The sequence below is a fragment of the Myotis yumanensis genome, unplaced genomic scaffold (genome assembly GCF_028538775.1).
Source record: "Myotis yumanensis isolate MYYU_CA2020_CCGP unplaced genomic scaffold, mMyoYum1.0.hap1 SCAF_2, whole genome shotgun sequence".
Classification (NCBI taxonomy): Eukaryota; Metazoa; Chordata; class Mammalia; order Chiroptera; family Vespertilionidae; genus Myotis; species Myotis yumanensis.
This window is the reverse complement of record NW_027223753.1, coordinates 87,972,914-87,996,015: the sequence shown is the minus strand read 5'-3', so window position 1 is coordinate 87,996,015 and position 23,102 is coordinate 87,972,914. Positions and strand designations below refer to the sequence as shown.

The 23,102-nt window shown below is 40.6% G+C and overlaps 1 protein-coding gene and 1 non-coding gene across 2 annotated transcripts in view; both read right to left on the bottom strand.

Annotated features, from left to right (window-relative positions):
* Positions 1 to 4,805, bottom strand: part of SLC35B3 (solute carrier family 35 member B3) — a 28,868-nt gene extending 24,063 nt beyond the window's left edge. Inside the window, exons 1-2 of the mRNA XM_070405759.1 lie at positions 4,712 to 4,805; positions 1,402 to 1,695 (exon numbers count right to left, since the gene is read on the bottom strand). Of these exons, the coding sequence (XP_070261860.1) occupies positions 1,402 to 1,602 (201 nt within the window). The 5' untranslated portion in view covers positions 1,603 to 1,695; positions 4,712 to 4,805. The remainder of the gene's footprint in view (positions 1 to 1,401; positions 1,696 to 4,711) is intronic.
* A 16,485-nt stretch (positions 4,806 to 21,290) lies between these two features.
* LOC139004517 (U6 spliceosomal RNA) lies at positions 21,291 to 21,397 on the bottom strand. Its single transcript, XR_011470397.1, has one exon. It is a non-coding gene; the product is annotated as a U6 spliceosomal RNA (small nuclear RNA).
* Between the last annotated feature and the right edge of the window lie 1,705 nt (positions 21,398 to 23,102).

Sequence of the window (23,102 nt, the reverse complement as noted above, 5' to 3'; positions counted from 1 at the left end):
ATTTTCTTTAAACTATTTTGATATGCAATTGTGTCATTTAGTAACAATGCCAATTTCACAATAATGGTGTTACAAACTATTTATAGCAATTTATCTAATTTTAAAAGAAACTGCACATTAGCTATAAAGTCTCTGATCGTTTATATATAATGAAATTTGTACAGTAAATTTCTAATTCATTTTCCTTTGCAATGACTAACTTTGCTCCCAAGTTATTTGGTAAGAATGATATTTTTTTTAAAAAAAAATGTTTTCAGCAAGAATTCTAGCTTTTATTTGATAAAATTTACTATTTTTTATTGTTCTTCACTGTGATATCTGAATTTTTATAGCATTTTGTAGTGGCAAAATCAGTTATTATAAAAATTAAGATTTTAATTCATGTTTTTGTTTTACACTAATACTCTTCAAAGCATTTTTATAAGCTAAGGAATAGTCACAAATCACCTTTATTTATATTTTATCTTTAAGACAATGTCAGAGTATAATGATTAAGCTCACTGTAATTAATACTACAGCATACCAGAAATATCTGTGTTTGAAAAAAACACATCACCCTCCTTTTCTTGAATTATAAAGGGTTCTCTCATGTTGGGGAGTTGCATAAAAAGCAAAGTTGGTAATGGCTGAAAATACTAATGAACTGACCATTAATAATATTAGTCCATTTCAAAATTCTGTTTACACTAGCCTAGATCCTCCCATCCAACCCAAGTCTTTGAAGGTCAGGAATTTACCGCTGGTTAAATGTATACACCTATGCCATAACACAATGCAAATGTGAGACAAACTGTGGAATGTTAGAAATGTTTGGCACAGGTAAAAAAATAAGGTTCTGCCAAAGTTAGAATAGAAAAAGAAACTAACAAGAATGAAAATACAATAGGTGTTTCAAAAAAAACAAAAGGATTCAATGATCACAGAATCAAAGAGATACCCTCGGAAAAATATAAAACATCTATGTAAGCTTTTTTTCAAAATTGACCTGCTATTATTAAGGTCCAAGAATGAAGAATGAACTGGAATACAGCTTTTGTGCTATCATTAAATTTTAATGGAGAATTATGTTCCAGAAACCAATTAATACTTGAATTATTCACTTTTAAAAACAAATACATGCTTACATTATCTATATTTTGTTAAATATTTTAATTTTTTCATACTTTTAATTTCTTAAGAATGTCTTTGCTCTCTTTCCCTCTTAAAATATTGAATTCTGAAACCGTGACCTCTGCTGAAGCAGAATTACTTTTAAGAGGCCCTCTTCTACTACTATACTGAAAACTTCAAATTTGTGAATAAACCAGTAACTTATAAAGGAAAATATCTTGAACAAAACTCTTAATTGCTCTTATTGACCATACTTGTTATAATTACCATAAACAAATAACTAATTTTTACCTGTAAATATCCATAAATGAGGTAAAATACAAAAACTCCAGCAACGCATATGAAAAATTGAGTAAGTTTGTTAAATCTGCTAAGATTTATGCCAAGCACTACAATGTCATCTATTGACTTGATATGTGGTGACATTGTTTGGGTTTTGGACGGGACAGTTATAGAAATATATTTCCTGGAGTTGTTGAACTTGAGATCCATTGTTCTTATTTTGCCACATTCAGATTTTCCAAAGGTATCTTTGTTGGCTTCCTCTCCTTTGTTCAGTTTTTCTTTTGCTTGCTGAGCTAAGTCCTAAAGAAGGAAATAGGCCATGTAAGCAAAACATTTGGATCATAAAGTACTATGCTCCAAATAATATTTCAAGTCACACTTTAAAATTATACAGATAAATCTCATAGTCTCTGGATATTAATATATTAATTCCCCTATTCAATTTTCCAATCAACCAAAAACATGTCGACTCTCCAATTTATCTTCACCTAATAAAGACCAATACGTCATTAAATTAAACATATACCATTCTCATTTCCAAAAGCTAATCTCATATTTATTTCATCAAAGAAGTAAACACACCTTTATGTTTTTATATGTAGAATATAATTTTTAAAGCCCATGACAGTTTACGCATGACATCTTCACATTAATGTCAATTCTTATTTGCAGAAGAGTAAAGAACAACTGATGCTTCTCATATACTAAGACAATATATTTGCTAATGACATTTTAAAATAAAGTCAAACAACTGTAAGTGACTTAAAAAGCTAGATTTATCAGAAACTACAGAAAGGAGGATATACTTTAGCAATAGCATCTCTTAGGTAAAAAAAAAAAGTTTTCTTTCTTTGGAGAAAATAATTTTAAAAGTCTTTAGGGAGGTGTTGTTCAATGGTTGTAAAGTTTTAGTTAAACAAAATGAGTAAATTCTAGAGATCTGTTATACAATATAGTGCCTATAGTTAAAAACAAGATGTTGTGCACTTAACATTTGTTAAAAGGGTAGATCTCACGTCAAGCGTTCTTAATCATATAAACACACAGAAGGGGAAATAAACTTTTGGAGGTGATAGATATGTTTACTACTTTGATTATGGTGATAGTATCACAGGCATATGCATATATCCAAATTCATCAAATTGTATATATTAAATGTGCAGGTTGTTTTTAAATATATATCAATTATACCTCAATAAAGCTGTTTAAAAACAAGAGAAAAAAGTCTTTGGGAAAAAGTCTTTGGGATTGCAAAAAGCTGAGAAACACACAATTTTTTGTTAGCATGTAAAAAAAAATATCATGAAGGCTCCATAGATGACTGTCGATTTTCTTTGGATTTATACATGGTGGGGCTAAAGTAGGTCTACAGTTGATGGTATGGAAAAATAATACAATAATTAATGATTAATAAGATAAGAATAAACTCTGTTTTGCATAGTATTCTATATCAATAGTATTCTTCTTCTTTCTAATACTTTGTCACTTCAACTCACCTACTGGCAATCTTATGAGCCACAGACCTATACCAGACACGCATAAATCCCTGTAGCACTGTTACTTCTTGGACATTTGTGCCAAAATATTAATATCCATACTGAAAATTTCCACAGAGCATCTAAAATGAACATGAAGATAAATTCACTTCTGTTGCTTACTTGAGGCACCCGCATTAGAAAACCTGCCTTTTAAAGCTTTGCATTTAGAATGCAGTTTTATTAATCAGAACATCATTGGTCAGATCATGTGACTGATGAAGGAAGACCCTGTGAGCTCTGAAACCCAATAATTGTGATTTTAAATGTTTGTCATATCCTTTCCATTTCAGATATTAATGACATTACAAATCAACATCTAAAGAAATTAGGCCAATGTCCTTGTGGTGCAGGAAAAAAAAAAAATCAAGCATAAAGTTAACACTGGTTAACATTTCAAACTAAATGGTCGACATTTTGCTTTGCTTTATAAGTTTACAGTAACTCTTGAAACTAAGTACAAAAAACACACTGCCTTACTAAAGACAACCCAGATATTTAATTTTAGTTACCTGAAGGCACAAATAACAGCTAAAACCGAATAAAAAAGCAGTATTTCTAGCACATAGTCAATTTAAAAAATTATAAGTAACTGGTGATAATGTTGATTTACAATGACCTACTGCAGTCAAAAGTATTTCAGTAAATTTCTTAATCCAGTCTTTTCCAACCTTTGAAAGGTCTCCCACAACAAAAGGGTAAAATATGAGGAAATTATGCCATTTCAGTGTAAGTAACCTGAAGTAAGCTTGATTCTGTATTTTGTCACACTCATTACTACAAATAAAAGGATCTTACTATTGTAGTTAGATTAAGTGGATTCTAGATATTAATCATGACCTATGGGGAATGATTATAAAACAGAGAATAATAAATGCTATCCAATTCTTTGTACACACCTCATTATACAAAGTTTAAGAAACCGTGTGGTACCTTTTGAAGGTTACTCTTCTTTTCCAAGCGATAAAGCTAAACTTAGGGTGTATATATATATATATACACATATATTTCATATATATATTAAGTATAAAACACACTTATGTAAATTATTTTCAAATGCTACTATCTCTTTCTCTTCCAAGTCACAAACTACCTCAATTCACTTAGAAAGTTTTTCCAACAAACAATTCTCGACATCTGCTATCCTCCTGAATATGTCCAACGCTAAAAAATCAAAGCCCTCTTAGCACACCAAATCTTCCGGCCTTCGTTCCACATTTAAAAGAAAAATAAAACGGTTGGGGAGAGAACTGAGCTGCAGGGACGGGAGGATCGGCGTAGCTTCCAGGGGAGGCTGCAGACCCGCACTTAATAACCTGCAGGAACCATCACCTTGCCCTGCAAACCAAAAGGCCAGGGGGCACCCTCCCTGGCGCGGAACCCGGAAGAAGCTCCCAACTAAGATGCAGGCTGGGACCCCGGGGGACCGGTCTTTCTCCAGGGGCCCCTGTGCGTGGCAGCAGGCCGGCGACCCAGGGACCAGGCAGGAGGGAGGGCGGAATGGGGCCAAGAGCAGCGCTCCTCCCGAGAAACCGTGACAGCGGGTTTCCGGTCTGCACAGGAGAAAGTGACCCGCGCCCTACACGCCAGCCTGAGCCTCTCCCCGCAGGTTCCTGAGGGATGAGGGGAGGTTCTCGGGGGCCAGGGGGGCGGGGCGGTCGGGTCCCAAATAGGACGACAGGCCCCTGCGGCACGTCCCCTCCGGAGCCTTCCAGGTGACCCCAGACTGGGTGGCGCCAGCCAGACGAGCGTCTCCCCCTCCCCACGTCCGCCGCCATCACCTCCGGCTTCTCCTCCTCTCGGACTAATCTTGCCCTGTCCGCCAGGTTGCCGCCTCCACGCAAAGGTCCTCGCGGTGCCGGCGCCCGCGCGCCACTTCCGCCTATGTGTCTCGGCGCGCGTGCGCAGTCTCACGGCCCCGCCTCCCGGTTGGCCTCTGGCCGCCGCGCCGGGCTACCTCTCGCGCATGCTCTTTCTCCTCCGGGGCGCGGGAAGCGTACAGCCGAGGTGGGCCCTACCGTGCGAGGACAGCGCTCTTTACCCACTAAACATGGCCTAGGGGCGGCGACCGCCAGTGGGGTCAAGTGTGCTCCGCTTGTTCCTCGGTGCAAGCCTCAGCTTCTGCAGCCTCCTGCTAGCAGGGGCCTGGGACTCCCTGGCTTCTCCAGCCCCGTGGGCGCCCAAGCGGGAGGAGACCTCAAGTCAATGGCCCTGCACTGAAGGCGGCCAAGAGGAGAAAGATGACGCGCATTTAGAAATCTTTGGGGTTCCCTCTTTCCTCTACTTGATCCTAATGAGATGAGGCAAAGTCGACGTACCTTTCTCTGCTTCCCTGTTCTTACCTGACTTGCACCTGCTTTCCGGTGTAAATGGACTGAAGTAACACTTGGGTTGCCTCTGACATTATAATTCAGCTTGGAGCTATCGCAACCCGGTCCTTGCAACACAACAGAAGTGTTGCCAGCATAGCTTTGACAGCGTCCCTTACGGCTCAGAATGTAAATCCCATAGCTTGACCATCTATCAAACTCCTAAACATCTACCTCGGGTTTAGGGCTACATCCACAACTACTGGGATGTAATGATGTGAAAAACCAAGATGGGATGGAGAGGTGATAAGTTGTTTTTAGTTAACACTAAAATGATACCGAAGGCAAAGACTGCTAGGACAGAGCTGGAACATTTTTAAGTGCATGCTTTGGATAACTAGAAAGGAATGAATTGGATTGATATATGTTAGAATCCAGTCAGTTATGTAAAGCTTTTAAAATCTCACAGGCATTATACAGAAAGAGCATGTGTGTTTTGTATTGGGGGTTTGGTTTCTGTTGAAGTAACACAGATATCTTCCATTGTAAGTGGTGGGTGTGGCCAGGCATTTTCATTCAATCCTTATTGACTTGTAGTAGGCAATTAGACAGACAGGAGCAGAGCAAGGACAATGGGCCAGATTCAGAAGGCCACCAGGGCAGGTTCAGAAGGTCACCAGGGCAAAAATCCCAGGTGCCTAGCAAAGGACAATTATTGGGTAGGACCTCCCCCGCCAGGGTGACCTTTCCTTCCCTAGCATATCGCTGGTCATTTGGTTTGGACCCCCTGACCTTTCCTCCCTAGGGATAACATCTAGGCCTCAGTTGTATTCAGCTCTAGTCCCAGAAAAGCAGCAAAACCAGACAAGGGACACCAAGGTTGACCTCAGGACCTGCATTGGATAATGACCCCCTGCCCTGGTGCCACCAATCAATCGGTGGAGACCTAGACCCTGAAAGGACACACTTGGAGAGCTGATGGTTATTCTATTAAGATCTTCCCCTGGGACCTCCCCTAAAATCTCCACTCTTGAAACCCTTAGGATGGAGGATCCAGTGAGCTCTCCCTCTAGGAGCATGCCCATCCATGTCTTTCCCTCCCCTCCCCCCACCCCCAGGCTTGTTACCATTAGCTTCCTCATTCCCAAACTCTGCTTCTATAACTTGTTTCCTAAGCTCATTTCATTTACGAGTTACTTCTTCCACCTCTGTGATTTTATAAATAAATGTTCTCTTATAGTTGAGTCTTGGCTCTGAATTCTTTCCTAACCGGAACTGGAGTACTGAGGTTGCTGAACCCAGGTTTGGTCTGATCCCGGTGGTCTAATGCCTGGTGTCATTCCTGCCACCTAAACAGACTAGGTTAGGTAGGTGTTATAAGCATGTTATAATATTGAAATTGAGGTTTGGAGAATAAAAATTTCTTAAAGAAATAGTAAGTGACAAAGGCTTTCAGTGATCCCATACTGTTACCAAATAATGTGGATGTAATACTACTCTTAGGTATTTAAATAATTTATTGAGCTGTATTAAATAGACATGTATATAGGTCATATACACGATCCATCATTTAAAAGTATGAGCTCCCTGCCCTCAAGGAGTTATGGATACACATGACAAAAAAGTAAATGTTGGTACAAAACAATTTACATTACAAGAGGTGTCATAAGGTACCATCCACTCAGGCATGCATGATTGCAGTAACCTAACAGGTCTTTCTACTTCCCTTTATTTCTCTATATCCAAATCCATTCAGCAGCTGGAATGATCCTTTCAGAATCTGTGACCAAATATACATTTTTCTGCTGAAAGACCTTTTATGGTTTATGGTATTACTCAGATTAAAGTTCAAAACCCTTATTGTGGCTTCTAAGAAAGAACTTGATGTGGATCGACCACATCCACAGCTACTCTTCAAAAGCCATCCAACCCTCTCCAAGCATATTAAGCATCAGTGCTCAGGACTTACTGTTCCTTCTGCATGGAATGCTGCCCTCCCCGATGTCCACAACACATACTTCCTCATTTTCTTCGGGCCAGTGCTCAAAGGTAACTGATCAGACAGTTCTTCCATGACTTCCTTCTCTAGGAAAGTTAACCCCTGCAAGTGTCCTCACCCCACTTTACTTGTCTTCATAGCAGTTTTGATCACTTCCTGTATATTTATTGCCAGTCTCTCCAACACCTTTTGTTGTTGTTAATCCTCACTGGAGGATATCTTTTCATTGATTTTTAGGGAGAGTGGAAGAGAGAGGTAAAGACAGAGAGAAACATTGATGTGAGAGAAACACATCAATTGGTAACCTCCTGCATGAGCCTCGACCAGGGTCAGGGCCCAAGGAACCTGCAACCAAATACATGCCCTTGACTGGAATGGAACCTAGGACCCTTTGGTCCGAAGGCCAACACTCTATCCACTGAGCCAAACCAGCTAGGGCTCCCCCACATCTTTTGTGCTGCTGCAATTTTGTTCCACAGAACAGGAATTTTCTCTCATTTATTCACAGCTATACTACCATCATCAAGAACAGAGTGCTTGGGGCATAGCCTCCACTCAGTAAATACTTCATGAATGACTATGACTAAGTGCCAAATGAGTGTTAAGACAGCAGAATGGAAATTAGAAGTAGTAAAATGTTGACTGGAGTGGATTATGAAAGCTTCCTTTAGAAGGCAGAACCTAAATGATGCTGAGGGTTTGGTATGGGGAACAGAGGGGAAGAAAGGGTAGTCCAAGCAGAGTCAACCAAAATAAACAAAGACATTCAACAAGGCAGTAATCCAATCTATAGAATTGCTAATATGCTGATCTCTAAAAGCATAATTAAACAGGAAAACTGCTAATAGCTCATCTGTGAAAATTCACCTCGCCTTCCAAGGGCTAATTTTCCTTAGCAAGACAATTTTGTAAGGCCATTGGTGGGCTTGTGAAGTGGTCCTGGTGAAACTGAGTGCTGGTTGCCCACAGCAACAACTTTAATAATACACTCTTACATCTTTTATATTTTCTTCCCATTTTTCTCACTAGGATCACCACCCAAATGATCTAATTTCACTGAAGTAATTGTCTTAAGTTTGCATTTGTGGAAAAACCATGTCACTAAAGTTGATGTAAGAAGAAAGCCTCAATGCAGCCTCCCCGGTCTCGAAGTAGGTCACTCCTCACTCAGATGACAGCAGGAATACTTACTGGTGTGCTATGGCATCAAGATTGGCTAAGGCTTTTACCTGTGGTGGCCAGAAGATGAACATGAAACAATCTGCATGGTAGTTCTGACATGTGAATGGGAAAGGGGCAATGGTACTTACAAGAATGAGGAAATTAGCTGGCTATTTTTTCTTTTAAACTTTCCTGATCAGCCAGCTATCAACTCAGGACTCAATGCAGGGGCTAGAAAGCCTCCATATCAGAATTTAAAGAGACCTTCATCTCTTGAAGCCTCAGGAAAGACTGCTAAACATCACTTCAGGATTTAATTATAAGGGTAGCAGGGCTGCAATGATGATTAAATGTATACCCTTGGAGATCTCTATGCTAAAGTCAGGGCCCTGATAGGGAAAGAAAAGGACCATGAGCTCTAGGAAGGGGACAACTGTGTGGGCAATACTAGGAACCATGAACCTCTAAATCCCCTTGAGCCCCTTGGGATGATAGAAGCAATCCTTTCCCTTTGATCAGGAGAACAACTTTCCCTCACCTGAACACCATGAAAAAGCTTCATCAGAGACAGGTGCCTGACAAGATCATGATTGTCCTCAAGGTCTGCTCCAACCTCCAATTATTGTCTCCAGACCAAAAATTAGGGTCAGCTCTCAATATAGCCTGAGTGGGGAAGTGCAGCCCACTTTGGGGAGGAAATAGCTGTGTCACGAGAAGTATCACTAAATCTAGCTGGTAACAACTAACAACAACTATGAGACCACATGCCAGAATCCAGGAGTGAATCCATTGGACTTGGGGAGAGAGGAAAAGGGAACAGAATATCAGGCTGGAAAAGGGAGGATTTAATGATATAGGAGCAATCTCTATGGCTCACTTGGGGGTGAGGACACCTATAGCTAGTCCCATTGCCCTGCTGAGACAGTTCCTTGAAGCTTGAATGCAGAAAGCCTACCGTAAATGAAGCAGGGATAGTGAAATGACCTTGATAATATTGAAGAAGGAATCAGAAGCCCCAGGGAGATGGTGCTTTTAGAATGAATTTGTTATGTGAGAACAAAGAACCCAACACCTGCCCATGTTCCCTGGGAAGGCTTGGTGGACACTGCTGCCTTCAATAAGGCAACACAGAATACACTGGTGAGAAGGATGTTGGCATCTCTGAGAAGCTTAGTGTCCTCTGTAAAACAAGGCTAAAGTAGAAGATGCATGGATGTAGGATCCCTAATAACCAATAGGGACAACATGGGTGATATAATTCTAGAGGAGCAGAAGCCCAGTGACGTCATTTGGCCAATAGAAGCAAGGTGGATGTAATTACCAAAATAACAGCAAAGCCAGAGTGGCAACCATGTTGCCTTGGTTCACAGGCTTATAATCAAAGTGTTCCTAAGGGTGAGACAGATGTGTATCTTAAGAATATTGTTTGCCTTGAATAACCATGAAAGCAAACAAAAGAACTAGTGAGCAGAAGGCTGACACTAATTGCCTTAACAAAAGTAACCTCATACCCTGACCTTTGAGGAAGAATCTTGCAATGCCACCATGAGTTATCTACAATGAGTTCCCAATATATCCCCTAAGGTACCAAAAGCCATTTACCCATGGACAAGCATACTAGTATGCAACATGAATTACCAGATTCAAGGGCTGTTTGATACAAGGACTAAATGGATATTGAATGATATGAAGCATTCAAAATGGAGGCCAGGTGATAAAAGGAGTTCTGCCCCAAATCTGTTTCATAACATGTCCAATAGGTCTATGGATTCCCTGAGGTATAATTGGTATTGACATGCTTAGCAACTCATAGAGCCCTCTCTCATCTGTGATAAAAGTGCTTATGGTAGGAAGGGCCAAGTTGAAGTTCCTGAAATCATCTCTTTTCCCTGGGCCAAGACTGTACATTGGAAGCATTTGCATCCTAGGAAGAAACGCAGATTGCACTACCAGCAAAGACTTTAAAAATGTACAGATGATGACCTCCATCAAATACTCATTCAATTCACCTTTTTAGCCCTTGGGAAAATTAGGTGGAAAATGGTGTATGTTGGTAGACTTTGTACAAGTTGTGGCTCCAATAGCAGCTGTGATTGTGCCAGTTGTTGTATTTTTACTAAAATAGATAAAAATAGCATTTCATACATGTTATGTAGTTGTTGAGCTGGCAAATGTTTGGTAAAGCAGAACAAAAGCAGAACAATTTTATCCTTTGTGAAAATGACTTCAGTAGGCATTCACTGTCTTTTTCCTAGGGCTAGGACAATCTTCCTACTCTTTTAACATTGAGTCCTGTAGGACTCTTTCTTGTCATGAACTCCTCTGTATTATTGACATCATACTAATTTGACCTAGAGAAAAAGAGACAAGTTCTGGATACTCTAGAAAGATACCCATGTGCCACAGAGGGAGAGATAAAACCTATAAGGATTTAGAACCTGCTAAAGTTAGGGGCATCTAATGATTTGAGAGAGTCTGTGGCATCCTCTTTTGGTTTTACCTGAAATGAGAATTTGAGGCAAGAAGTTGTGTGCAGGTAGTTTGTTTGGAAAGTCATCCAGGAAGCAGAAGGTAAACAAAAAGGAGAGGGAGAGAGAGAAAACCCAAAGGCATATTAGGGTTCATATGGAGGAAGCTGCTCATTACATATGCCCTATGTAAAACCCTCAGGAACTGAAAGCCTGAAGGACTAGAGTTTGAAACATTTCTCCACAGCGCCTGTTACTCAAACTTCCTGAATGTACTTTCTAAAGGACATCTGTAGTATCAAAGAAGACCATAAGACAGGAAGCAGAAAGACTTGCAGTGCCTGCTTGAGCTGAAACACTATCAGTAAAAAGTGGATCAGAGTGTCCACAAAACAGTTCTCCAGACTATGGCTTAAATCATAGATTTACTGAAAGGATGTCATGTGGGCACAGAAGCATTGGTTACATCCTTTAGTGAAGGAAAAGCTACTGCACTTTGTAGCTCCTATTGCAAAAAAGAGAGATCCAGCACTTGATGGCCCTTAATTTCGGAGCCACATATACCACACTGCTTCATTCCATTCATTAGGTGACTTAACTTTCAGCACAGTGGGGCCCAGAGCAAGATTTAGGCTGTACTGGATTGTCAGCTTACTCTGCCACTGGATTTGTGTGACCCAGTAGATTCAATGGGTCGAGGAATCTGTGGTGGATATTGTTGAATGGAACTCTGGACACCCCAATAGAAGAATTACAGTGAATACTGGCAGATTAGAAGACCGGCTTCCACTTTTTGTAGCTGAGAACTGCTCAACTTTAAGCTCCTGTGATGCTTCTGGGGTCTACTAGAGACTGGGTGCTGACCATTGGACATCCAGTGGTTATGAAATTGCAGGTGCTCATCATGATCTAGCTGTTGTGAAATTCAGATCCATTGAGTCACAAAGACAGACAGGTGCAGCAGCAATCTGCTGTAAGAGGAAAATGGTGCATTAAGGACTAGGCCTGAGCAAGTTTAGACGGCAAAATAGATTAGGTGAGAGAGTGGGCTAGACTCTCATATTACCTACTTGTATTGCACCAATGCCTCTCCCTCAGGTCACACCTATGGCCTCAGGAGGGCCTTCCCTGTGACTAATTAATGAAAGAGAAAACAACAACCACTACAACATGGACCTTTATTCAAAGATCAGTTGTTGAATACCTTGGTGTGCGCTGAAAATGAATTACTGCTCTACTGCTGCCCCATTCAGGGGTGGTTCTAAAAAGACATTAGGGAGAAATGCCCCCAGTGCACAGAACTGTGGACACTTGATATTCACTTAGTATAGACTGAGAAATGGCCTCACCTCTCCTTCCTGAATAGTGTCTATCTTTGGTCAGGGGACAAGTAGGTATAAAATTGGCAGATTGGATACAAGGAGTTCTGGGGAAGAGGCATGTGGATATACCTAAGGAGTGGGCACAAGGTCCTGAATCTTTGTGTCTCATTTTATGCCCTATGTAAAGCCCTACTGCAGGGGAGGCACTCAGTAAGCAAGTAGACAGGATGACTTGTCCAATGTGTGTTAGCCTTTGTTCTCAGCAGCTTCAGTGCTTGCCTGATATGCTCTTATATGGAAAAACCATGAGGTTAAGGAGGGGCATATGCCTGGCCAAGCAGCTAACGCTCCTGCTTACTAAAGCTGGTGCAACTACTGCCTCTTAGAATTCCAGCCTGTCAGCAGCAAAGATTGATGGTAAATCCAAAAAAAGGAGGAGCAAGCCACTTGCTTGATTACATAAAAGCCCTTTTTTTTCCTGGAGAGAGCAGTGATTTGTCTTTGTGTAATTGACACCACTCTTGATATGACTCTGTCCTGTTCATAATGCCTCTGCCAGCACTTCAGTCTGATAAACTTCCAAATACTTACTTTTTGACATATTGCCTCTGACTGAGACCCACTTTATGGTAAAGGATGTGTGACAATGGACACATGATCATGGGATCTACTGGTCCTACTATACATTGCATCATCTGGAGGCAGCTGGCCTAATAGGACAATGGCATGGTCTAGGGAACATTAAGTCTCCTCAGGAGCAATACACCAATAGGGTTGAGAGGTCATTGTCTGAATATTTATAGGCAAAGAAACCTAGGCTGACAGATATGGTCTTGTGCTTCCAATAACTAGAATACATGAATTTGGGAGCCAAGAAGTGGAAATAATATTGATCTCTCTCACAATGCTTCCCAGTGACTCAATTGCAGAATTTGTGCTTCTCATTTCTCTACTAATTAGAGAAAATCTTGGAAAAAACTCTTCTACTATGGACTATAATAGAAGTCAATGAATATATGTACCACTTGATCATTTAGATGCCTCACACTAGTGGCCAAGAAGATGGAGAAGAAACCTGGGTACTTAGCAGGACCTGCTTCATAGTAGACCCTGAGTATTATGAATGCTGCTCCACCTAGTGGGGACAAGGGGAATGTATGTCTACAAAGCTAGTGGATTCACTGGAGTGTCTCTTGGTGTTTCCATGCTCGAATTGGTGAAAAGGCATTTGCAGCAACAATGGCCTAACAAGGCCATTGTCTTAGTCACCCCAATAGGCTATCAATCAGTTGTAGTGCTGACCAAGGGTGGGATAAATATATAATGGATGGTGGATGAATGAGAAGGTAGCTATCAACTACAGCCTCAGGACAGGTGGCAGCAGTCAGATCTCTAGCTTATTCTATTAAACCTTGGATATTAAATCCTCTTTAGAGACTGAATCTTCTCAATCTCACCCAGTCACTTCCTGCTGCAGTGTATTGTCTCAAGCTTGCATTATGTGTTTTTGTTTTCTGCTTTAGTGATGCTGCAGAAGCCTGAAGAGCTCATTGCACCCCATCTCTCATACACATGCATGTACTTGCGCGCGCACACACACACACACGCGCGCGCGCGTGCGCGCGTGCGCGCGCACACACAGCTGCTGCTTAGATGGTTTGGAGAAGTGAACATCTCCAGGCAGTGATCCACCAGTGGGGGATGGGCACCTATGCATAAATGCTCCTGCCTTCCAGTAGGCGGACACTTTTGGATGCCTTTTCCATGTTTCTCACATTCTTATGTCCTGGGCAATCATCTTTCATAGTAATAAGAGTTAGGTTCTAGAGTAAGACTAAATTTAAATCCTTACACCACTACTTCCTTGTTGGATGTCTTTGAGCAAATTACTTCAATCTTCTAAGTCTCAGCCTCCCTGTGTGTAAAATGGGGATGATAACAGTACTGAACTGGCTGGTTGTTGTGATGGTTCAGTGAAAAAGGATTAAATGGTTAGCACAATGCTTATCATCTGATGAGCCTTCGGTAAATGTTAGCTATTATTTTTATTAATATGATTTACTATCATTACACTTCATTCATTTCATTTACATATTATTATCACCAGCTGCCTCTTTCTATTTCTGTCATAAAAAATAACTTAGACAGCATTTTCAAGTTAGGCAGTTCATTGGTAGATATGTGGGTTAGGATGAAGTGAACAGAAAATCTAATTAATTCAATTTTCACTTGCTATACCTGCTACTGGGCACTGAGGAGATGTCAATGAATAAGGCAGATATGGATCTTGCCCTCACCAAGCTCACACTCTTGTGGTGGAGACAATTATTTACACAAGTAATTATAATGTGATTGGTGTTAATGATAAGATAATTAGCTACAGGATGTGATGGGAGCGGTAGACAGTGCTAATGGGGCTGTGGCTATAGATTCAACTCCCTTGTAGACTGGTTGACTTCCAGGCTACAGTCTCTGCTCTGCTCTCTCCCAAATGCACAGAGATTCACAGAGCTGGGCCACTTGGACACCAGCCCCCACTCTCTTTCTTTCCCAGCACTATAATTTGTGTCCGGAAAATTCTACAAAAGAGGTAGCATTTGTAATGACAGGGAGAAGTATTTAAGCCATTTAGCATCTGGTTTGAGAATCTCTTTGAGAATCTTTTTGTTTGTTTGTTTGTAAGAAGGAATTTGGTAAGTCTCTTGGAAAATTATTACTAAAATGCTTTCTATGGAGTATTGGTCTCCTTTTGTCGCAAATGGCAGTATTTAATTTTTTTCTTATGGCTATCTACCCCCAAAATTTGAAAACATTTATTCACAAAGATATAAACACCCCTATGTTCATTGCAGCATTATTCACGGTGGCCAACACATGGAAACAACTGAAGTGTCCTTCAATAGATGACTGGATAAAGAATGTGGTGCATGTATACAGTGGAATGCTACTCAGTATTAGTCTTCTTAACACGAAGTTCCTTTCACTTCTTAGAACTATGCTGTCAATAGGAATATAATGTACACTACATATGCAGTTTAAAAATTCCTGCTAGCTACATTAAGAAGGTGAAATGGAACAAGTAAAATGAATTTTAGTCATATATTTTATTTAACTCAATATAGACAAAAGATTATCATGTCAAAATGCAATAAAAAAGTTATTAATGAGCTATTTTACAATTTATTTATTTATTTTTTATTTTAGAAATACCATTGACCTTTATTAATTATATTAAAGATTTATATATATAAATTTATATTATATAATATAAATAATTATATTAATTATAATAAATTACAATTTATTTTACATAAAGTTTTAAAAATCCAGTGTGAATGGTAACTTCCAGTGCTATTCAGTTCTGAGGAGCCACATTGCAGGTACCCAAAAGCACGTGGCACTATTGCCTAGCTCATTAGACAGTGCAGTTCTAGAGCATTTTGATGAATTTTGATGGCACATTTGGAGGGGAATGGAGTTTAAAGTAATACAGAAAATCCAGGAGCAGGGATCAAAGCTGCATGGAGGAAGGAGAGAGAAAAGAGAATGATTAGGTTAGGTTGGCTTAGAAGAGGCTGTAGGGACAACACAGGTATCTCATTGGAGTTAATTAGTTATCCATTAAGTATCTAAGTTGCAATTCTACCACTCCAGATTCCTGAGAAGCTTTGGTAAATCTGCATTGCTCATTAATGCCTTTGTGCAGGTGAATTATTTCAGGTGAATTTAAAGGAGGCTAAAATCTGTGGCCAGCTTGGGGTTGGGTAGTAATTGAGACTGCTACCAGGGCTGTAGGTGCAAGTGAGTGGAACATTGAGTAACTCCTGTTTTGCTCAAGGTAAACGTCTTCCTCCTACTGTCCTCTATGGTAGTGCAATTCTTGAAGGGTATATGGTACTAACTGTTCAACCTACATAACCTTTTCTGAAGGCTGTTCTTTATTTCATGGCTGCAACCAGCTTCATTTTGAAACTGACTTCTATAATACTGTACCTTCAGTTCTCCTTCCTCACTTGTTCTTGACCTACTCTGGCCTCAGAATAAACATATTTCAATCTTTGTATCCCTGATCTTTTGCATACATTCAACTTTAGGCCACATATTATGTTTTCTATGTTTATTCCTGTACAGTTCTCCACCCACCTATGCTTTAGTTTCATATTTCAAGTTGCTCACTAGACATGGATGTAGTAATATAACCTTGAGATTATCCTAAACCTGACCTCAGTTTCTTTCACTAAACAGTATTTCCCCTCACTTTATTTTTGTCAATCAAACTCTCATTATCTGTTACTTCTATTTCTTCCTCTTGTACTTACTGTTAGTACAGTTGGGTCCATCTTGTGTACAGGTGGCTGGATTAGCTTCCTGTTGTTGTTGTAACATGTTACCACAGACTTAGTGGCTTAAAAGACAATTTTTTTTTGGTTTTTCTCTGGAGGTTCAAAATGAGTCTCATTGGACTAAATTCAAACTGTCAAAGGGCTGAATTTCTTCCTGGAGACTATAGGGGAGAATTTATATTCTTGTCTTTTCCAGCATCCAGAGCAGGGTGGGAAACCTCTTTTCTGCCAAGGGCTAGTTGGATATTTATAACATAATTCATGAGCCATACAAAATTATCACCTTAAAAATTAGCCTGCTGTCTTTGGTCAAACAATTAACTCACCCCTGATGCCTTGGCAGGGCAGATCAAATGATTGCTCCGGCCTCATATGGCCCACAGGCTGGACGTTCCCACCCCTGTGCTAGAGGTTACCCACATTCCTGGTGTTACGGTCTCCTGCCACCATCTAAGCCAGCAGAGGTCAGTTGTCTCACACTGACAGATCACGCAGACACTGACTCTTCTACCTCCTTGTGATTGCATTGAGTCCACCCAGATAATGCAGAATAATCTCCCCGTTTTAAGGTCAGTTAATTAGCAGCCTTAATGCTATCTGCAACCTTAATTCCCCTTTGCCATGTGACATAATTTATTCACAGGTCACAAAGATTAGGACATGAGTATGCTGGGGAAGGGGCATTATTCTGTTACTACAGTACACTTGCCCTTGACTGGACATCTGGACACCAATCTTACCACTGTGTTAGGCTGTGTTTCCCCAGAAGCAGTTCCAAGACAAGGGTTTGCATAAAAGTTGTTTGTTTGCAAGGTGGATCCTGGAAATACTGGTAGGGAAGTGGGAGCGAGCTGTCGGAGGGAAGGAAACCAATAAAGGCTGTGATATCAAGCAGGTTACCACTTCGGTCAACTGAGCCTCCTTCCCGCTGGGGACTGCTGAGGGACAGTATAATACACAGCTCCAAGTTATTTTCCTCAAGAAGTGAGGAAACTTGGATACTTTCTTCCAACTCCTTCCTATTGGATGAGGACTTTTCTTTAGGTCTGTAACGCCTCAGTGGTCACTTCAGTCCTCCCCATGCCAACAGGCAAAGCCAAGAGAAAGCACTCAGCAGGGAGTAAGTAAGATACTGTCAGTGTTCTCCAAGCAAGGGCCAGCAGTAACGTGCTTGAGGATGAAAACACTCTGCTACTGACTATTGCAATGAGGGAGAATGCATATTAGGTGGGACCTGGGAGGCATCTCAGAAAGGGAGTATTAGAAAGGACTTATAGAATTTGGGCCATCAGTCAGGTGATTTGGGGGAGGGTTCCAGGAAGTGGGCACTTCTCCCAGAAATCCAACAGAAATGTGTCTGTTGCCAGGAAACAGTTCTCTCTGACTGGTTATTATCTTCATAAGGAAGGAGGAACAAAGAGAAGATAAACTTGTAATTGGTAAGGAAGTAGCTGTCACTCCCATTAGCTAGACAGGGGCATGTTTGGCCATTTTTTGGAGTTTCGACAATGTTCTTGTTTCTGTCTTACTTCAGACACAATTACTGAGTGGTCTTGTTTTTGTCCTGATCTATCCTGGTCATGAGTGGTCTTGTCTGAGGTGGTGTTCCATGAAATTGTTTATGTTCAACAGGACACCATGGCCAGGTAGATAATGCCAGGGCAGCTCCCAGCTATCAGGGGCTGCTTTTCCCCCTCAGGGCTATGGTTGCGTACTAGAATGGGGAAGCCAAGACACCAACAACATCTGCTAATCCTGACTTAACCCATTGTACAACTTGTTGTGAGATGAATATTAACATTTCTACAATACTTCTTTCATCATAGCTTTACCATATATATTAGTTCTCTATTACAGCTAAACAAATTACTGTACACTTAACAGCTTGAAACAAGACCCTTGTGTCAGCTCACAGTTTTGTAGATCAGATGTCTAGGTTTGGGTTGGCTGGGATTTCTGCTCAGGATTTTTCAAGGCTGAAATCAAAATGTTGGCAAGGACTATTGTCTGAAGCTTGGGATCTTTCTTCAAGCTCATTCAAGTTGCTAGCAGAATCCAGTTCCTTGCAGTTTTTGGACTGAAGAGCTTGCTTCCTTGCTGGCTATCAGTATCTGCTCAAATATTTTGCCCACTAAAAAAATCGATTTGCTTGTTTTATTTTACTACTAGAGGCCCAGTGCACGAAATTTGTGCACTTGGGGTGGGGAGGTCCCTCAGCCTGGCCTGCGCCCACTCACAGTCCAGGAGCCATAAAAGCAGTCTAAAAAACTATAATGATAATTAATAACCCTAGAAAAGTATTAGGTCACTTTTTTTGAGTCACTGGTGTTAGTAATGGCTGAGTCCCCATAGTTTTCTTTATTGTATGAAAGTTATCATGATATATTTTATTTACATACTAGAGGCCCGGTGCATGGATTCATGTGCCGGTGGGGTCCCTTAACCTGGCCTGCACCCTTTTGCAATCTGGGACCTCTCAGGGGATGTTGGATTGCCAGTTTTGGCCCAATCCCCGCAGGCCAGGGATTGGGCCAAAAGTTTTACACACACACATGTGGAAGCATATAGTAGGCCCGGTGCACAAAAATTTGTGCACTGGGGGGGGGGGGTCCCTCAGCCCAGCCTATGCCCTCTTGAAGTCTGGGACACCTCAGAGGATGTCCACCTGCTGCCTTAGGCCCGCTCCCTGAGGGATCGGGCCCAAGCTGGCAGTCAGACATCCCTCTGGCAGCCCGGCAGCCCTTGGGGGATGTCCACTCACCAGCAGGGAGCAGACCTAAACTGCAGTCGGACATCCTTAGTGCTGCTGAGGAGGCAGGAGAGGCTCCCGCCACCACCACTGTGCTGGCAGCCATCAGCCTGGCTTGTGGCTGAGCAGAGCTCCCCCTGTGGGAGCGCACTGGCCACCAGGGGACAGCTCCTGCATTAAGCATCTGCCCCCTGGTGGTCAGTGTGTGTCATAGTGACCAGCCATTCCCAGTCGTTCTGCAGTTAAGGTCAATTTGCATATTACCCTTTTATTATATAGGATTCTTTTGTTTATATTGTATATGATTATCATAATAATTATTGTTTTAAAAATAAAAATAAAGGGAAAAAATAATTATTGTTGAAAAATTTTTTTTTATTGATTTTAGAGAGGAAGGAAGAGGGAAGGAGAGATAGAAACATCAATGATGAGAGAGAATCATCAATCAGCTGCCTCCTGCATAACCCCTGCTAAGGACTGAGCCTGCAACCTGGGCATATGCCCTGACCAGAATCGAACCGGTGACCTCTTGGTTTCTGGTTTGATGCTCAATCGCTGAGCCATGCCAGCTGGGCTGTATGTGATTATTTTAATGTCACTTAGGTCTTAACAGCAAAGTAAATTCTTCTAGAAATAGAATGGCTATTTTTTATTCATTTACATTTAAAATGATCTGTGATAGAGGTAACATGGAAAAAGAAAATTACTTAAGATATCTTGTAGCAATATTCTATTAGATTAATCAGGAGGGGCGGGGGGAGGCTGAAGACCAACATAGCTTGGAGAAAAATTGTAGCATTTGGTTTATTCTGTTTTAACATGCTTTGATAAAGAAGACGGTGTTCTTTCTTACCTTTTTTCCTCCCATTTTTTGTCTTATGTTTGTTCAAAGTAATGGAATAAAATGGTATTTTCAGGCTTATTAGAAAGCAGAAGTTCCATTCACATCTGTGGAAGCATAAAGAGCAGAGGGACTGGGGAATGAGCATATCTGGTGTCACAATACACTTAAACATTAGCTACCAGCTCTATTTCTAAGGGTGTGCTGCTGAGCATAACCTCTGTGAATACCTGACTCTGGGGAGACGTCCTGCACATCACTTTAAAAAATAATGGGCCCAGGATCTTAAAGGCCACTCTGTTTTTTATAAATGGCATTTTCCTCTTATATTAACAATCATTCTTGATAAGAGCTTTGAAAATACCAAAAGTTGTACACAAGCTGCATCTTCTCATTAATGTGGTGTGGGTGGCATTATTCACTAATTATTATCCATTATTATTGCTATTGGTTCTAAGACTGAGTAGAGTGTTGCTATCCATTTAAAAGCAATGTATTCCCTCAGTATTTTCAGTTACTGGAAAGAGTAAGGATTATCTATTACAATGCTAAATTTTTTCTTTGGCTATCTGTTGGGAATTGACATTTGGCATGCTGGAGTACTTTACCTCTTATCACAAGTAACATGGGAGGTTTTTATTGCTTTGCACACATTTGGAGAGGATAGGCTATTTGGACAATTTAAGTAGCCAACTCAGTTTTGTATTGAATTACCTGCTTTAAGCAAAGTGATCCCTCTGAAACACATTCTGTTAAATAAGAGAGATGGCAATAATGAAAACATTCATTCTTGCTTCCAATCTAAGTACCCTGCTGGGATAAGAGTTTTGTAACAACATAGTCTGACAGTTGGTTAGTTTATAAGCTTTTCAGCACCAAAGTGATTGTAAATAAAGTGAATTGGACTTGTTTTGAGATAACACTTATCACTAGCTGCGCATATCTATTAACTTCTATGTTAAACTACATATACATGCATATGTATATCATACTGTGCATGTTCATGAGTGTTGAATGCTTTTGGTAGAGCTGTTTAAAAGGCCTTTATTCATTCTGTGAAGTAAGCAATTTTTAGCAAGGCATGCTTGAAAGTAAATCTCATTCCTGTACATATATACAATAGCTATAGTATTGATGATCTTTTTATTTATTTATTTATTTATTTATTTAAAATATGGAATGCTTCACGAATTTGCGTGTCATTCTTGCGCAGGGGCCATGCTAATATTCTTTGTATCGTTCCAATTTTAGTATATGTGCTGCCGAAGCGAGCACATATTGATGATCTTTGATCAAATTGTGAGGGGACAGTGTAGCAAAATAAATACTACCTAGAAATCTAAAGATCTGAATTTGAACCAAGGTTCTGCCACTCTCAAGTTCTATGACTGTGAGAAGTAGCATCTTAAAAATCCTTCACCATTCTCCTGTTTGGTAAGTAGATTAACAGTTCTCCCTCTTGAGGCACTGCAACTCTTATACTCACTTCTGTTTGCTTCTATTAGCACAGTAATCACAGTGTGTTTGCAGTTTTGTGCTTCTCCCCACCACCCTACTCTTTTACTGGGCTGTGAGCTCTTAGAAACCAATGACCATGTCATATGTTTAATCCTCACCGTCTGATACAGTGCTTGCTGTATAGGGGATATTCAATGACTATATGTGCTTAATTAACAGATTTGTATATGAGGGAGTTGGAATAGAGTATTGGTAAAAACTCATTGTTTTCTTATAACTTGATATTGAATACAATTGGCATTTCCTCCTCGGCATCTTTTTAGATACTGAAAATCTTTCCCTCACTCTTGGTGGCCAGAACTGGGTAACATATTGTCCTTACACCAATATCTGGCAAATGAGATGGAAAGAGCAGGGACTTTGGATAGGATACCTACATTTCTGGCTTAAGCATATGGAAATGTAGGTATCCCTTGTTTGTTTATTTGTTTGTTTTCTGTGTGTGTGTGTGTGGTATGGGAAGATTAAAAGTTCCATTTCGTATGTATTAAATCTAAGATGTCTATAAGACAAAATCAAGAAGTCAGGGAACAGTTGGACATTTACATCTGGAGTAAAAAGAGGAAATGAAAATGTAAACATAGCAAAGAGATGGTTTGGATATGTGGAGTACTGATTTGACTATGTGGCCATGGGGGAGAGGCAGCAAAATGAGGCTGGCGCCACATTCTGAAGAACCTCAGCATCTCAGAGCTGGTACAAGAGAGCCAGCCAAGGAAAACCCAGGTAGGTAGGGGTAGGAGGGAGGGCAGAGTGCTGTCCTGGAAGCCATAAAGGCGGTGTTTTTAAGAAGGAAGGAATGGTTAATTGTGTCTTGTTTGCCAAAAGGTTGATCAAAATGAAGACATGAAAGTGGCCTCTGGGTTTGGCACGGCTGTTCTGTGGAGTGGTGCAGAAGGAGGCTGAATCACAAGAGGCTGAAGAGTGAGGTGAGCAAGTAAAGACAGCAAACACAGCTCCCTAGAGAAGTTTGCCATGAAGAGGCAAGGATAGCTACCAGGCTAGGTTGGGTCAAGCAGAATGAGGCTAAAGCCAGAAGACACTAAAGCCTGAAGCACAACTATATGCTAATGGGAACTTTCCCTTAAAAAAGGAAATGATTGATAATGCAGGAGAAACGAAGTAGGAGGTGTAGATGAAGAAACGAAGATGAAGGTGTAGAATTCCCAAGAACAACACACACATTTATGCACATCCAAATGTAATTTTAGAATTAATTATTTATTGGAATATACAAAGGATGTCCACTTTTTGGTGAGACAGTTTTGCGAAGTGGTTAAAAATCCAGACTCTTAGATTGTTGGGGTTTCAAATTAGCTGTGTGACCTTGAGGAATTTACATAACCTCCACTTCCCTAATTTATAAAATGAAGTTAGTAATACAACTACTCACCTCATAGGGTTGTCATCAAGGTGACCCAAGTTAACATAGGCAAAGCATTTAGAGCAGTGCCTCGTACAT